The sequence below is a fragment of the Equus asinus genome, chromosome 8, assembly GCF_041296235.1.
Source record: "Equus asinus isolate D_3611 breed Donkey chromosome 8, EquAss-T2T_v2, whole genome shotgun sequence".
NCBI lineage: Eukaryota > Metazoa > Chordata > Mammalia > Perissodactyla > Equidae > Equus > Equus asinus.
In genome coordinates, this window is record NC_091797.1 from 2275359 (window position 1) to 2292230 (window position 16872).

Sequence of the window (16872 nt, forward strand, 5' to 3'; positions counted from 1 at the left end):
CCCCACCCCTTTTGTGGTCGACCCTGCCGGTTGGTCTTTCCTCTTCATTCTTTCCGGGGTCTAGTCAACAGGTACTGCCTCAGAGGAGCTCCCTGACCCCTCCGTCTGGATCAGCCTCCAAACCTACCCCTGCCTTTCTCTAGCACACGTTGCCCTCCTTTGTATTTTTTAGTAACAGTTCCAACTGAAATTATCTTATTTGTTCTGGCAAATGTATCTGGTATCGCTCTCCCCACCAGCGTGGCAGGGACCTGGTCTTTCTCTGTCCTGTCTCCATGCTGACATCAGTTCAGGGCTTCCGGTAGAAGAGTCACCAATAACTATTGACCCAGTGAAAACGTTCCTGAACTAAACTCGTGCTTCCTGAAATATTCTCTTCTACCTTTTTGTCATGGTGCCTGCTGTTTCCTCTGCCCAAAGGGCACCATATCCACTTGTTCCCTTGGCAGGCTCCTATTCATCCTTTAAGATTGCACCTGCTCTATAAAAAACTTCCCGATGCCCCTGGACTGAGCTCATCCTTGTTCTCTTGAAGCTACAGCCCCTTTCGCTCACCAAATGCCGTTGTTTTCATACTGGATTTCCCTGCTGGGCTGTGAGCTTCCCCAGGGCAAGGCTGTGGGCGCTCATGCTTTCTGTCTCCTCAACTCCTCACATGTAATTCATCCATACAGTTATTCAGTAAATGTTTGTTGATTGAGTAAACAAATGTAAGAAAGCAGATGATCAAGAAAGATGATTATTTGTGATGATGTTCTCTGATTTCAACTATAAGCAAACAAAATTCTAGATTTAAGGAAAGGGAAAGATAAGTCTGTGTGGATGCCATATAGAGCAGTGTTGGGGGGAGGGAGGGAGTAAAGAGGATGAGAGCATAATTATTCTGTATAAAATAGGTCTATTCATAACACGGACCATTTTAAACTTCAAGCTGTCTGAGCGCATTTACAATCCGATACGGCCGACAGGTTTCATTTCCTCACGGTTTTTAGGAGCAGACGGTGAGGTGAAGTGAGGGAACAGCGTGAACGCTGAGAAAGCTCATGTGCCCGTGGTTCCAGGTGTGGCCTGGCCTGGCCAGGACCGTAGGGGTCCGCCCGGCTACCAGTGAGAGTCTGAGGTCCTGTGAGGAAATGTGAGTAATAGAAAGCGGGGGTGGAAAGAAGAGGAAAAATGTCCTGAAATATATGTATATATAAATGAAATTTATATATAAATATGTGTGTAATAAAAATATCTTGTTTTCTCTGGATTTGCGTTTTCTCTTAATAGAGCTGTTACCTGCTCTTCACCATCTTAAATAAAACTCACCAGCTGGAAAGAAGCCAAACCACTTACAAGCAAACCTATTTTCTTTGCTATCCTTTTATCTTTTCCTAAAAGGCCCCCCTCACTTGCCTTCAGATGCCAGCTCTAGAGGGTTCTTTAAAGTGGGAGGGAGAGGGGGCAAAAGCAGAGGTGAGATCTCTAAACCACCTAACTGTGTAGGAAAATCGGCCTCTCTTCTTTCTTCCCAGAGTAAGTCGTAGGAGAGGGTCCACATTGCCCAGGGAGCTTCAGGAGAGGGGCCCCTCTGGCAACGCCCTTGCCCTGCGGGGCTGGGGCTGGCTCACCCTGCTTGGTTTCAGGGTGGCAGGGAGGACCCAGCTGCACGGTTTCTTCTCTGAATCCCGTTGTTAAAGGTTCAGTTGTTTGGGCTAATAGACGGCTCCACTTAAATAAGCCCTGGTCCACTCACAAGCACAGCCTGGCTGTGATTGTGTAATTCTGTGACTCAGCCAAAACGGCTGCCCTAGGGAATCGTAATTTCGAGAGATGGAAGAATGACAGGGCCTTGCAGATCCCTGGTGATGTAGGGAATTGGATGACCCCATGCCAGGGGGAGACTGGTCTTGAGTAGAAAAGGAGTGACCAGCAGACGGTCTGGACGCCCAGGTTCACCCGGGTCACAGCTCATCAGGGGAAACTCTCCAGCCAGCCGAGGGAGGCAGAAGAAAGGATTTTTTTTATTTTTAAGAAACAATCAAAAAATAAGAAAGAATAGTTTATTTTATAATTAAATAAAAAATTAATTTTAAAATTAAAGAAATTTCAGAGGAGCAAAACTGCTTTACCCTAGATACCATGACTTAAAACTGTTGGATCTTCTAGAGGCCGACCCGGTGGCTGAGTGGTTAAGTTCACACGCTCCACTATGGTGGCCCAGGGTTTCATCGGTTCAGATCCTGGGTGAGGATGTGGCACCACTCATCAAGCCATGCTGAGGCGGCGTCCCATATGCCACAACTAGAAAGACCCACAACTAAGAATATACAACTATGTACCAGGGGCGCTTTGGGGAGAAAAAGGAAAAATACAACCTTTAAAAAAAAAGATCCTGAAGGTCCGTGTTCTCAGACTGGACACTCATGTCCCCCAAGATGGGGCCAGGAGCAGCCCATCCGGGGTGGGTGGGGTGGGGGCTTTCTCTCTCTGCTTAGGTTCTGGAGGGAGGGCGGGTGGGTAGGTGGGACATGGGGCTGACAAAGTCTCTTTCTGCAAGTCTATGCTCCTAGCTTGCTCTCGACCTGCTTATGGAGAATAATATACTGCTTTTTGCCAAGGCTATTCCACTTGGCTCTGGTAATTATAGAGTTTATGAAGAAAGAAGAGCTAGGGAGCTTGATTTTACATTTTATAAGATTTCCAGCCACGACGTAGAGAGCTAACATGAGCAATTATCTGTGCAAATGTGGACAAGTTACAAGTCACTTCGTTTTCTGAGCCTCAGGTTTCTCATCTACAGAACAGCAGCGATTTTAGTCTTATTTTATAGTGTTGTAATCATATGCCACTCGTCCTCCAGCATTTTCAACCGAGGGCACGTAGTGAGTGTTGGCTGTAGAGAGGATAACGAGGGGAGTAACGGCTATTCTCCTGAGCCAGGCACAGACTCTCCGCTTTGCTATCTTGTTTAATTCTCAAAACAATTGTTTAAAATAACTATTTTCAACCCGTTCTGCAGTTAAGGCAACTGAGTTACAGGCAGATTTTAATTTGCCCAAGGACACACAGCTAGCAAGCTTCAGAACAAGTGAGGATTCAAACCTAGGCTGGCTGGGCCCGGAGGCTCCGCGAGTCCCATGTCTCTGCCGCCCAGCGAGCCCCTTGTCACCTCAGTCCTCTCAAAGCTTCCTCTGTGCTCCTATAGCCGTTCTCAAAGCTTCCTCTGTGCTCCTATAGCAGCCAGCCTGGGCTTTCGCGGTGAATTTCTCCACATCCTGATTTTTTTTTTCCTTTCAGCAAACTTCCCTCTGCTAGTCCCTCCTTCGGTGTAACCTCGTTGGCTTTGAGGACACGCCCCTGGAAGGCCTGGACTTGCAGGGCCACCTCTCCCCACCCTTCCCTCTGCTTCGGTTAAAGTGTCACCAGATGCCTCTGGTTCACTCCCTTTGCTTTTAGCCCTCACAGGGGCCAGAAGGACCAAGGCTGGGCCCAGAACTCATCAGTCCTGGGGTGGCAGTGAAGGGGTCTTGGGGGGGCACTGACTCCCCTACAACCCCTTCTTTGTTGGGTCTGTTGGCAACAAAAGAAAACAGATTTGGAGAATGAAGAACTTCTGGTAAGACCTTGACACTGGAAGGAGTGGCGGGAAGACTGGGCTGGGGCCGCTCAGAACCGAGAGTCTGTGTTTTTGCAGAGGTGATAGGATGAGGAGGTGAGGGGAGAGGTGAGAGAAGAGACACAGAGAGGGAGAGAGAGACAGATGAGAGAGGGAGACAGGAAAGAGCAAGCTTGAGAGACAGAGACAGAGAAAGGGGGAGAAAGAGACATCGCCTGAAATGGAGAAGCAGAAAAATGAAGATGGAAGAAAACAGAGACAAGGACATAGGTACAGACACAGTGATAGGTAGATACAGAGAATGTGAGATAGAGAAGCAACAATCTCATGATTGTTTTAGAGTGGGAGCTGAAAGCGTGAGAATTCGTTAAATCTCTCAAGAAGATTTCAAAGTCAAAATGGAAAAAATAGACTATTCTGAGATTTGATCACCTGCATCAATTAGGTTTACCACATTTAAAAATATTAAAGTTGTCCCTGTCTGGAGGGACTCCTGTTTGAGTCATTTTTCTTTTCTCCTCTTCAGGAAACTTCCGGTTTTCTTCTTTGTATGCAGTTTCCTGGGTCCCCGGGCACGTGCGGCTGTCAAGCGTCGCCCAAGTAAGGGCTACAGTTTCTCGATTGTGAAGTATGACTTCTTCCCAGAAAGGACCAGGCAGGGCTGTGGCTGAGTGAGGGTGCAGAGGCCCCCGTGGTCCTTCACACCCTCCTCTTCCATCCTCTTTGGCCGCAGGTGCACCCTATGTGACGAATGCTGGGTACGGAGAAGAAGTCCTGGCTGTGATCAGAGTTGGCTGGAAAGACAGTGTGTGTGCTCCAGTGCCTAGCACAGTGCCCACCTGGTTCAGGTGGTGATGGGTAGAGTTGCATGGATGGATGGATGGATGCACAGAAGCCAATAATATGGGGTCAGGGGAGGTGTAAAGAGTTTGTTCGATGTACTGGGATGCTGGGCGAAAGCTTTGTAACTAGGAAATGCTTTTCCTGAGGTCTAGGAAGTCTCTGCGGGCAGGTGAGTCTCAGCAGGGCGCTGGAGTTGGACTGTTACAAGAAGCCTTCTGTGGTGGTGAAGAAATGTTCCCTTCCTACAACTTTTCACTTGTGCAAGGAGCACCCAATTTCATTCCATAATTTCTCATCGAGTTGAGGGTTGAATTCCTCAGGATTCTTTTCTTCTTCTCGTTACTCTTCCCCATTTTAGGATGCTAGCCATAGTCTAGTTGGGACCCTTATTTGATCTCTTGGAATAAACTTATTAAATTAAAAGCATCCTTTATATTTTACTTAGGGTGAGTGAATCCCAAGAGTCCCCCGAACCCCTTCTGTATTTGACACAGATTCCTAAGAACGCCAATCTCCAGAAGTCCCACTGAACTGGCTCAAGGCTGGCTCTGGATTCTCTTAGGAATTCTAAAACTTGTGGTGTCTAAGGAATATTTTCTAGCCCAAACCACCAGAAGTTTTCCAAGCAGACTTCTGACACTGTGCCATTCAGAACATTGTGCAGCTCTGGTTCCAAAAGGAAAAAATTCCTAACTTCCCCCAAAGGAATGTTTCCTGGGCACAAATTATTTGTGCCTTGCCTTACTTCCAAGATGAGTCGAAGATGAGTGAATTATAATCATAAAGTCATAGAGTTAAAGCCAAATACACGACTTAAAAGCAAGCAGTTTGGTGTAATACTGTACTCTAAATGGTTGCTCAGCTCTTCTTATTGAAATGTCCCCGCGATCCCTGTAGGAGATGAGGTAGGATGACACTCTCTCTCTTTTGCAGGGTTCCCCATCAATTCAAATTCTAATGGTGAAAATGAACTCTGTCCAAAGGTCAGGATTGGCCAAGATGATTTACCAGGTGAGTAGCAGTGTATCATATGGAAAATGCCTGCTTTCTACAAACCCAGCTGATACATTCTTTTATTGGGGAAGGTTGTGGACAGGGGAAAAACCAATCTCACTGTGAACTTTTTATTTTGTGTTCCCTTTCTGTAGGGTTTGACCTGATTTCTCAGTTCCAGGTTGATAAAGCAGCATCCAGTAGAGCGATCCAGAGGATCGTGGGATCAACTGCATTACAAGTGGCTTACAAACTGGGAAATAATGTAGACTTCAGGATTCCAACGAGGTAACGTAAAAACTTCTACCTAATTCCGTGCCTCGAATGTATCTTAAAAAATGAAAAGATACCCAATGTTAGAAAATCTTCTCATGCTCACTGTTTCTTGGATCACGATTTTGTTTAAAGATGAAGGAATGTATTTACCTATCTATCTTTAGTGCCTGAATATGTGAATGCTCCTCATGTTTTCAGTATGTAATTTACTTTCCATTCCAGGAAAAAAAATCACTGAGACCATTATATATTGATTCAAGACATGTTCTTATTACTTTGCTCTCTGTTTTTCTATAATTTGTCTGGTTTTGACTGAAAGGACCCTCTGTGAAATGCGCCAGAGGTTAAGCATAAATTTACCAAGGAACCACGGAGTGGCTAGAAGGCTCACAATGGTGCTGTTCAAGCTTCCTGGTGCTGAAATGGAATCACACATCCAGTGCTTGGGCTCCTGGCAGGAAACGAACAAAAGTAAAACTAGAATAATGATAACAGAAACAATGGCAGTGGTGATAATTTAAAAAATTCTCCACTTCATTTATCTTTCTTTGGAACTAAGGCTTTTACTCCTTAGGTTATTTGCAACTGAGGTGCTTTAGTGCACATGCAAGGGTCGAGTCATGCTGTTATGAACCAGCTCCAGGGTTTCAATTTTATATCACCTAAACACCTGATATGTGATTATTATGGTTACCGTATATTTTAGTGCACTGCAAAGAAAATAGAATTAAGATTTCTTTGGTAGATGAACAAAAAAATTAGGACATTGATAGAAATTAAGGTGTAAAGATAAATAATGATTAAATAGGAAAGTAATTGGTCAAATTAGAATATTCTGATATAGTGCCAGACTGCAGATAGGAATTCATGTTTTGAACATACTGTATTTTATAAAACAATAATAGTGCACTATATAAGCTCTTTTTATAAGTTTACTAATTAACATTACATCTCATCCTCATCATACTACTGTGGTGGGGACGTTATCATCCATGTTTTATAGAGGAGGACTCTGAGGCCGGAAAGTGGAAGTGACTTGCACAGGGTCACAGGGTTGGGAGGCGCTGGGAGGACTGAAGCCTAGGTAGAATGGCTTCAGAGGCTGCGCTTCTGACCCCTATTCGGTACCAACCCTAAAAACCCTTCACTTGGAAAGACTAAAGGTGTGATAACAGCTGTTGAAGTTTTTTTTGCTTATATTTTCTTTTCACGTACAGAAGTCCTAGTTGTGTTCTTAAATAATCTTTAAAAACCTTTCATTTTTTCTTTAATAAAATAATTAAACATGACGCAAGACTTCCAATGCTGACATAATTTTCTCTTCTATAATTTAAGGTACAATCTGGACTGTCATTAACTCTAAATTCAGAGAGCGATCAACTTGAGGCCACAGCCTCCCTATCTCCTGCTCTGCTTTGTGGCTGTTCTTCTCTAAGCGCCTAGAGCTATCACTTAATATTTTCCACAGGCTACAACCAATGTCCCTTATCCTCTGTTTCCTTGACTCTCTGCCCCTACGAAGACTAAAAGCTCCTGTTTTACTGGCAAGGCTTATTAAGAGATGAAGAAAGAAGGAAGGAGGAAGTAGAAGATAGAAATAAAAAGTGAAGGAGGAGAGTCGGAGGGCTGAGACAGATGGAGTCCCAAATAGGAAATAAAGTCTACTCTTGGGAAAGTTACTGAAGCTATCTTTGCTTCAGTTCCCTCAGTTTAAAATTAGGAATAATAATAACTATGTTACGGAGTTATCCTGAGGGGTAAGTGTTAATAAGTGGAGAGGGCTTGAGTCGAGCCTGGTACATGGTGGTTTTAGATAAGTGTTCACTCTAAGTAGCGGAGAGAGTGCATTCAGATGGGGTCTTTCTCCTTAGCGGAGTCTTTCTTTTCAAGCTGCCCTCCAAGTGTTACTCCTTCAAAAGCCAAGTGGCAAGAAAGGCAGAGATTTGGATTGTCTCAGACCACTCAGGGAGCTGACTGTCTTGGTTTAAAGGGAATTTCTATGCTGGAGAATATAGGCTCCGAGGGGTGAAAAGAAACCATGAACGGGATCTTCATGAGGGTGGAAAGAAGAGTATGGCACGTGGAGCTAACGTGATAGAGTTGCAATTTATCCTTGTTTATCTTTTCAATTTTTTTGAAAGACTATAAGACAATTTTTTGCTGCTTTTTATTCTTTATTTTAGGCATAATAGTTTCAAATTCTCAACTCATACTTACAAACACGTTGTGTTTGTTTGCCTAACAAATGCAATCGTTAGCTTTTCTTTGGGCTAAGGTCATAAGCAAATCTTTCAAGGTCTAAAGAGTTCTTATCTTTTATTCAAACCCTTATGGTTCTCCTTTTAAGGTACTCTGTGCAGACTGTAACATAATGAAATAGATCATTTATAGATCTAGCTTCTTTTTAAATTATGTATGCTGTCAAGTTTACTTATCGATGTGCACAGCATATTGCAAGAACAGAATCTCAGGTATTCCAAACAGACAATGGGATTGACTGTTCTATAAATCAGACTTCTGAGGACTTTTAAATGGTCTTAGGTATATACAAACACACATATATTTTATTAATTTCAACACCAAAAGGAATTTTCTCCTCTTACCATATTGACATGCTGTATTAGCCTAGTTTCAAAGATAAATAACATGATAACCTTGATTATACCTGTATACACACACATACATTATCTTCATGTATATGGAGAAAGAGAGACAGATGGATACCCTTGTTTTAACAATATGTCTGTAAATGAGTTGTTCTTCTAGCAACTTCAACCACCACCCCATTTTTGAAAAAGTTTTTGACATTGTACAAACAAGTCAGAGAGAAATGGGGACATTATGTCCTATCCTACTTCCACATAATCTCTGTTCATTCAGAGGGAAAGATTGGACGAAGCACAAATTGGGAGAGATTCCTCAGTTAACCACATGACGTCTTTGCAAAGAGTCACTTAAGCAAGTTACTGAGATTTCTAGAATAAAAACAAAATAGATTTGTTTTTTCTAGGGACTGATGAAATTCTACAGGACTGCTCAGTATATCTGTAAACAAATATATAGGCAACATAGATTTTAAAAAACCTAGAAAAAGAATGCTTTAAAGAAGGGAAGAAGGCAAAACACTGGGATTTATCTTCCTTCTATGAAAACCTCACATCTCCACAACAACCATCTTGGATAAAAAAGATGAATAAATTCTTTGAGCATCTGGTTAAATCCAGATCATTAATTAAAAAGAATATTCTAAGGAATCTATTCATAATTTAAAGGAATACTTGTCAAATTCCACCACTGAGTAAAACTTTAAAACTTATCTTGTAGCTCCAAATTAATTGAGGTCAGTTAAATGAGATGCATAAACTTGCAAGAGGTTTTATAATTATACAATAGGCAATATATTATACTGTCATTAATGAACAAGATTTCTTTTCTAGAGGTGATTCTGGTATCTGTGTATTCTGGAAAATCTAAAGTCAAAGAAAATATGACAAACAGCATCTATATTGAAAACACGTAAAAATAGATGTGGCAGACATTTCCATTCTGGGAAAATAGTTCTTGTATCATTTTTTCTCCTTTAGCTCCAAACAGAATCTTTTAAAATGTACGTGTTAAAATTCTCCCATACACTTAACAGACGTAAAAGATATTTAGTGAATTGAAAACTTTGCAATGAGTATAGTACACATCATCAGTGATCATTAAAAATGTGTAGTGACAAAGGAATTCACCCAGTATTATACATAAAAACGAAAATTTGAAAATAATGGCTGAAAGAAGTACCTTGATGATGTAAGTACTCAGATAAAACGTTTCACATTTTTTATTTTTATAAAACTAACAAAGCAATGACATTTGTTGACATAATTGACCCATTTTATTGAAGGTTTACAAAAATATTTGCAGTGAAAAAATATATGTTCCTTTATGTTATTATAAGGGATGGTAAAGTTTTATAGTTAAAGTCAAAGTAAAGATAGAAAATCTTAGCAAGTTAAGTAGTTTCCCTTATTGCTAAACAATCTTGGATCAAAGGAATTTTTTAGGTTAGAAATTCTTGACCCCTCTAATATGGTTTAGTGTAATTGGCAGCAACACATCGGCCAATGCAATCACTGTATGTGCTGTTTGTTTTAGTTATAACAGATTAAATCAGCATCCACTTAGATATTTCTTCTTGCCTTTCTCTTCTTCACTCCTCACAAGAAGGGGGCTATATAACAGGAATTTGACCTGAAGGAAGGTTATTTGGGACTTTGGGTCCTGGTCCATAACCGTTCTCAGAAATGTCAAATTTTGTTATTTAGCAAACAATTTGCATCCGGTTTTCCTAGCATTTCTTCCTTACTTCGGCATTTTTCTATACTTAGAAGGAGAAAAGTACAAGGATGTAACCTTCAAGCTGCTGGAAAATGATGTTTACATTTAACATGTCCTGACTTTTTGAAACGTCCATCTTCAGCCCTCAGCAGCTTGACTTCCGCAGAAGAAGATCCAGGCAGTTGCTGCGTCTGCAGCTCAGTTCCCACGTAGACTGGAGACACCTTAGGGACAGCGATGGTCTCGTGCTGCCATTTAGCAGTAAAGGAAGGCAGTAAAGGAAGGCAGCAACGAGCCAGACCTGGTTGTCAGATTGAGGAACAACTCGGTCGGAGCAGGGTATTAAGAACTGGTCACCTTTCCTTTGTCACACATCCAGTGACAAACAACCAGCTGGTACATTAACATCACACTTTGAACTCTCTGCAAAAGATGAACATTCTCAGTGGGAAGAAGCTTCTCAAATCTGCACGGTCACTGATTCTCAAAATGCTTGTGTGGGTCTCAAATATAATTTGAAGGGGAATACCAAGCAATTATGGAAATAGCAAATAATCCTAACATGTTACATTAAAATAAAAAATTTAAAAGCTGATTTAATTAAATGGTTTCATAAACTAGCGGAGCTGATTTGGATTCCACATGATCTCTTTTTTTTCATTTGTGGAACAAGTGTTGCCAAGAACTTTGCAGGAATGTGTTTTTTGGCTGAGATGGAATTGCTGAACAGTAGCTCTTTAGGTAGCATAAATAGTAATATTGTTGCAATTAGGTGGCATGGGGAACTCTCCCCAGCCATGAGGGAAGGTTTTTTTTTGGATGTGTATTTTAAGATGAAGCATTAATGTACATGAATGATTGGACTTCTGTGAGGGTGTTTATGAACATCATGAAAGAACAAATAGTGCATAGTTTTTCACACTGTAGCCTTTCTCTAGGTCTAGAATCTAAAATAGCATAAGAAGGGAATATGGTAATATGCATGGGTACAGAAAACAAGATTTAATTTACTGTTTTAAATTTTACTCAGGCATTTATATCCCAGTGGATTGCCTGAAGAATACTCCTTTCTAACTACTTTTCGGATGACTGGGAGCACACTTAAAAAGAACTGGAGCATTTGGCAGATTCAGGATTCCTCAGGGAAGGAGCAAGTTGGCGTGAAGATTAATGGCCAAACGAAATCTGTCTCATTTTCCTACAAGGGATTGGATGGAAGTCTCCAAACCGCAGCCTTTTCGAATTTGCCCTCCTTGTTTGACTCCCAGTGGCATAAGCTCATGATTGGCGTGGAGAGGAGTAGTGCTACTCTCTTTGTTGACTGCAACAAAATTGAGTCCTTACCCATCAAGCCAAGAGGCCCAATCGACATCAACGGCTTTGCTGTGCTGGGAAAACTCGCAGATAATCCTCAAGTTTCTGTTCCAGTAAGTATAAAACCATACACTGTGGTAGATTAAAACAAAACCAGATCGCTAAAAATTAATACTTCAGACATCTTTGATAATCATTGGATGTCTTAAATAATGAGCAGTTATTCATTTTTTAAATTCATTCATGCACTTTTTCAAAGAGCCTCTAGTGCCTGTTTTGAGCATAGCATGTACCAGATGGAATGGGGAATCAGAGGAAGCTGAGTAGATGGCTCCTGGTCTTGAGGAGCTTAAAGTCTACTTGGAAGGTGCTACACGTCTGCCTAGAGCACCCGGAATTCTTCTGAGGCCACTTAAAAGAAATCTGTCCTGGCGTGGCACATACTGTATGTGCATCACTAATGAGAATGTGTGAGGTAGGGTTGCGATGGGTGGCAGATTCAGTTAGTCAAGAAGCCCATGCTTTGTGGAAGCAATGCACCTTGAAATGGAAGGATTTGAATTGGCAAAAGAAGAGAAGAAAGTGTATTCTAGGAAGGGGCATTAAAGGAAAAAGAAGTGGAGAATGAGTAGGCCACATCCAAAGGTCTGGAGACTGGCTGGTTTGGATGAAATGTGTATGTGTGTACATGTGCCCGTGAGGGGCTGGGGGTGAGGGATGCCAATCAGTGTAAGAGACGAAGTTAGCAAGCCATACGCTGTTTGAGTAACAAGAATGAAAATTATATGGATAGCACAATATTTATTTGTTAAGAAGTACATAGGTCTTGCATGGCATACTATAAAAGGAAAGGAATTTAGAGTTCTGTGCATGATTCTACTGTGAAGATCCAAGGATACAAAGGTAAGGAATTATATAACGACACAATAATTATGTGAACTAATACCATATAGTTCTACCATTTTGAATTGGTAAACTTTCACTGAACAATCCTTTAGAAGGATATTTTATAATATTATGACAGGAATTTTGAAGATATATCTTAGAGGACAAGTATTCTTTTGGGAGAAACTAAAGAATTTAGAGCTCAATAAACTACTGATGCTTCTCTCTCTCTCTCTCTCGTATGGAGGTGTTAAATTCTAGTCACAAAGCTCATATCATGGCGTGTAGCAGGGGTGATACAATGATTTTGAATGGTTTCTGTGCATTTCTCCAAAGAGAAAAAGGTTATCAGACATCTCAGTAATGGAATTGTTCAAATAACTTATGTTCAAGGGAAGAATTGTGATTAGAGTGAAGGGTAGTGTGAAATTTCTATATTCTGTGATGGACAGGAAGCAATTTGTAACTGCCACATCACTGCCTTGGCTTGTAGAACTTGAGAAAGTATTTCTTCAAGTAATGAGTTATCACACCTCAAGTGGCTGGGTTAGAAAGCCAATGCGCCATCTTGAAATTTTGTGCAGCAAGATCTTTGCAGTGGCACTGGAGTGGTTTTCAGACAATACTGAACTTCTGCAACACATGTCATTTCTGGACCACAGGTGAGAGGGAGGAGACCCTAGGGTACCTCCTCACTGTGATGAACGTCAATCAAGTGCTTGTAAAACTGATTATTAATTCATTGGCCTTGAAAAACATTTCAAGTCATGATAATTCTGAATTCTAGGATGCTATTAAATTGTCTGATTGACAGAATGGTAAAGTCTCAATATTACTCCATTATATTATAACCTAGCCAATAATATTATAGCTAATCATAGGTTTTCTGCTTTGCGCTGTCTCACATCACAGTGGAGACCAGTTGGGACCAGTTATCTTCTATTTTATTCTGCCACATGCAGGAATGCCACAAAGAACATGGCAGCTGGTGTTAATTTTGCTTCTGCTCCACCAAGGAGCTTTTCAAAGCCAATGCGCTGTTTGCTGTTGTTAGTGCCATCCTATCAACTCCGACTTCTAGTGCCCCGGTGCACAGCAGAGTGGAACCCCGCCTCATCTTTTTGTGCCATCCTTTCACCTTCTGCTGCTGTATCATAAGATGCTCTGCTGCTATTCATAGGGTTTTCATGGACAATTTTTCCGGAAGTGGGTGGCCAGGTCCTTCTTCCTAGTCTGTCTTAGTCTGGAAGCTCTGCTGAAACCTGTCCATCATGAGTGACCCTGCCTGTATTTGAAATCCTGGTGGCTGAGCCTTCAGCATCACAGCAATACGTAGCCGCCCCACTATGATAACCGATAGATGAGTAGAGTGGTTCCTTGACCAGAAGTGACCCCGGGCCATGGCAGTAAGAGCACAGAATCTCAACCATGGGACCACCAGGGCTGGCTCAGTATGCTGTAGCCAATGTTAACACATTTGAAACAGGCATGGAGAAGTTTTGTCCTTTATACTGAATTTTGACTTCACCAAAAGGGAGCATGAAAGAGGCTCGAGCCTCGTTAAAGTTCCAGATTTGATGATGTGGTGGTGGTGGTAGTGACAATAACTGAAATAGATCAAGGTGATAGGCCAAAAAAAATCCTACTTACATCCAAGGACTGACAGTGACAATGTCAAAGTCAAACTTGTCACCAAAACGTATTCCTCAATTTTCACCCTGTATAAGATGAAGTAGAAAATTCTATGTAAGTAAAGCTCATATATGCTTTTTTAGTATCTTAATACCTTTAATCTGCCAACTGAAAGTCTTTAAAATACTTTCATTCCCGTTAACTTACTTGATCCTTCCAACAATTTTGACAGCAACCACAGACAGGATTGTCTCCATTTTTCGGTGGAAGAAGTGACCTCACATAGGTTTCTTGGCTTGTAAGAAACAGTGTTAGGCATACAATTTCTAACCTGTGTTATTTTATGCTATGCCAACTAACTTTCCTTTGAGAAAGACAAAAAAAAACCCCCTGTATAACCCCATATCTTTCCTTACAAAGCATCTCATCATTCTCATTTTGGAAGGTATTTGCAACTTGCATAGATTTTTCAGAATTTACCTTGCAAGACAAACAAAATACATGCTTCTTTTTAAAAAAAGAAGGAAGATTGTACAGTATAAAACATGTCCTCAGACGTTAACCCTACTTATTTATTCATTTAGTACACTTTCATTTTGTGCCTATGTGCTGGGTAGACAGAGTCAGATAAGTTATAGATCTTGTCCTCTTCAGGCCAGTCTGCTGAGGGTGACGGTTAAGGGAGGGAAACAGTGACAAGATGGGAGGATCAGGGCTGTGACAGCGAGGGGGCCTCACGGGGAAAGCTCCTCACTCAGGTCAGGGCTGTGAAGCCTACGAGTGGAGTTCAAGGAGGCTCCTGAAGGAGATGATGCCTGAGAGGAACGTGGGGGCTGAGTAAGACTGGTCCAGGGGAAGATGAGGCCAGTGTTCTGGGCGAAGGGACTCTCATTTGGGAATCCCCATGCGTGTCAGTTCTCCCCTTTTCAAGCTTTATTAGCCTTCCCACGCTGCTCCTCACTTTTCTGGACTAAAAATAGTCCAATACCCATACAAGTCCCCAGACAGAGCTAAGGGCCCACAAGCTGTCCCTACGCCCTCGTTTTTATTTTATGGCCTATAATCGTCTCGCCAGTTTTTGGCAAAATCTGAAGTTGCTGGCAATTACCGAAGACCAACAGTGACTCCTGTCCCTTGGCAGACTTAGAGAGTGACGAATCGTGGTATCCATGTGTCCTGGGAGGTAGAAGACGTTCGCTAATAGGGCTCCCTTGTCTTGATTTAGAGACAGAAAATATTCAACATTACTCTGTGAGAAATTTTACATTAAAATGTGGTGTGCCAATAGCATGAAAACAATAAGGAACAGTTTATTTTTTCAATTTTTCTTAATGAAATTAGATTCATTCTAATCTTTGACAGTCTACATTAATTGAATACTTTTTTCAGGATCAACACTTGCTTTTCTTTAGTAAATAAATCAAAAGCAAACGTTCCTTCTAAGGGTATTAACAGAGGTCAAAAGGTAGCCCTTGGAACTGCATAATGAAAAGTGCACCAGAAAACAGCATTTGATGGAGCACTAATGCTGAGAGACTCATTTATATGGTGCTTGTTTGTGATTTCCCCCATCCATCTTATCTTTCCTCTCTTTTTCTTTTCTGAACTGGAAAAGGAAACCAATCTGAAGAGGTTTTCATATGTCTTGCAATAGAGCTGCTCACGTGGTCTACAGCTCAAGCACCTTCTCATCCTTCATAGTTATTTAGTGGGCTCAGAGCATTTTATATTTTTTCCCAATGTACTGCTGTAATACATTGTTAGTTTGATTTTAAAGCAATAAATCCCATATTTTCTATTCTCCTTTGTGCCCATGTTTTAAGATGGAGCCATTTATCCCACTGCGGAGCTCAGTTCTCTGGCAGCAAACCATAAAAACATGCTATTTTATGCCGGGTTCTTTACGGTGTGTTGTCTGTGTGACTGCCTCCGAGAGTTGTTTGGTACAGCTCCGTCAGAAAACAAAGCTAGTCCTTCTTCCTTTTCAGGGATGTACACTAGGAGTTTGGGCTTGTTTGACAGAAGATAAAAGTTTATGTGGCTTTACAAATACATGATTCAACACCCCCCCTACTTTTTTTTTTACCTATGCATATTCCAAACAAACCAATATGCAACATGATGAATCAGACAGATATAATACCTTTAAAAGTATATTTCAAATGTGTTGCTCTATGTCACTTTTGTTAAATTCAGAGAAAATTTGAGAGCAAATAGAAAGAACTGACAAAACTGGTGATGGAGAAGCTCTCTGTCCTTTTCTCTAACCCATAGAATTAAGCCATATTAACCTCCAAATGTAAAAGCAGTCAAAGTTTCATAAGTGATACCATAGGAAAAATCAGTTATGAGGTTGTGATTAATATTATTTCAATGTTTGAGAAATATTGTAGGAAAGTTATGTTTTTAGTCGCTTAAGAAATGCATAACATCTAAACTATAAAGTTTGCCTATTAAGTTGTTTTTGACAAGTGCTTTTTACAAATACTCTTTCTCTTGGAAGTATTAAATAAATACAAAAGAAATGGTAGTGTTATCTGCACATACCCATAGGAGATACTTTTTATAGTACTTTGGTGTGATTTGATCAGAATCTTGTTGAAGGCTGACTGTCCAAACAAGTTTTTGGAGATAAACTCTAGCCTGCTGCATTGTAGGCCACCTCAACAACACCAGCTGGATTTTCCGCTAGGTGGCCATGAAACGAGAACACATGAGAAACGGCTGCTAGCACAGGAGACGGCGGGGCTGAGGGAAGGGACTCTGCGTAACTGGAAAAAAACTAAATGATGGTCAAACTTGCTTTTAATGGGAAATTAAAAACACTACAATATTTTATTGGCCTTGGCTGCACCCATACTGTAGCAATTTAAAAAAATCAGGGCGATTAGTGTTTCTGTATTTGTCAAAATGTATATGGGGGCGCTAAGATCTTAGAGAAATCCTTGTTATGCAGACCGGGTGGCTGTAAGGCAAGATATGAATTCAGCGGTGTTTTTCCTTCT

The 16872-nt window shown here is 41.2% G+C and overlaps 1 protein-coding gene across 1 annotated transcript in view; it reads left to right on the plus strand.

Annotated features, from left to right (window-relative positions):
* The first annotated feature begins 3449 nt into the window (after positions 1 to 3449).
* The window catches only part of COL9A1 (collagen type IX alpha 1 chain), an 83485-nt gene continuing 70062 nt past the window's right edge, over positions 3450 to 16872 (plus strand). The window contains exons 1-5 of the mRNA XM_044776958.2: positions 3450 to 3601; positions 4128 to 4201; positions 5378 to 5455; positions 5593 to 5725; positions 11067 to 11463. Coding sequence (XP_044632893.1) covers positions 3588 to 3601; positions 4128 to 4201; positions 5378 to 5455; positions 5593 to 5725; positions 11067 to 11463 — 696 coding nt within the window. The 5' untranslated portion in view covers positions 3450 to 3587. The remainder of the gene's footprint in view (positions 3602 to 4127; positions 4202 to 5377; positions 5456 to 5592; positions 5726 to 11066; positions 11464 to 16872) is intronic.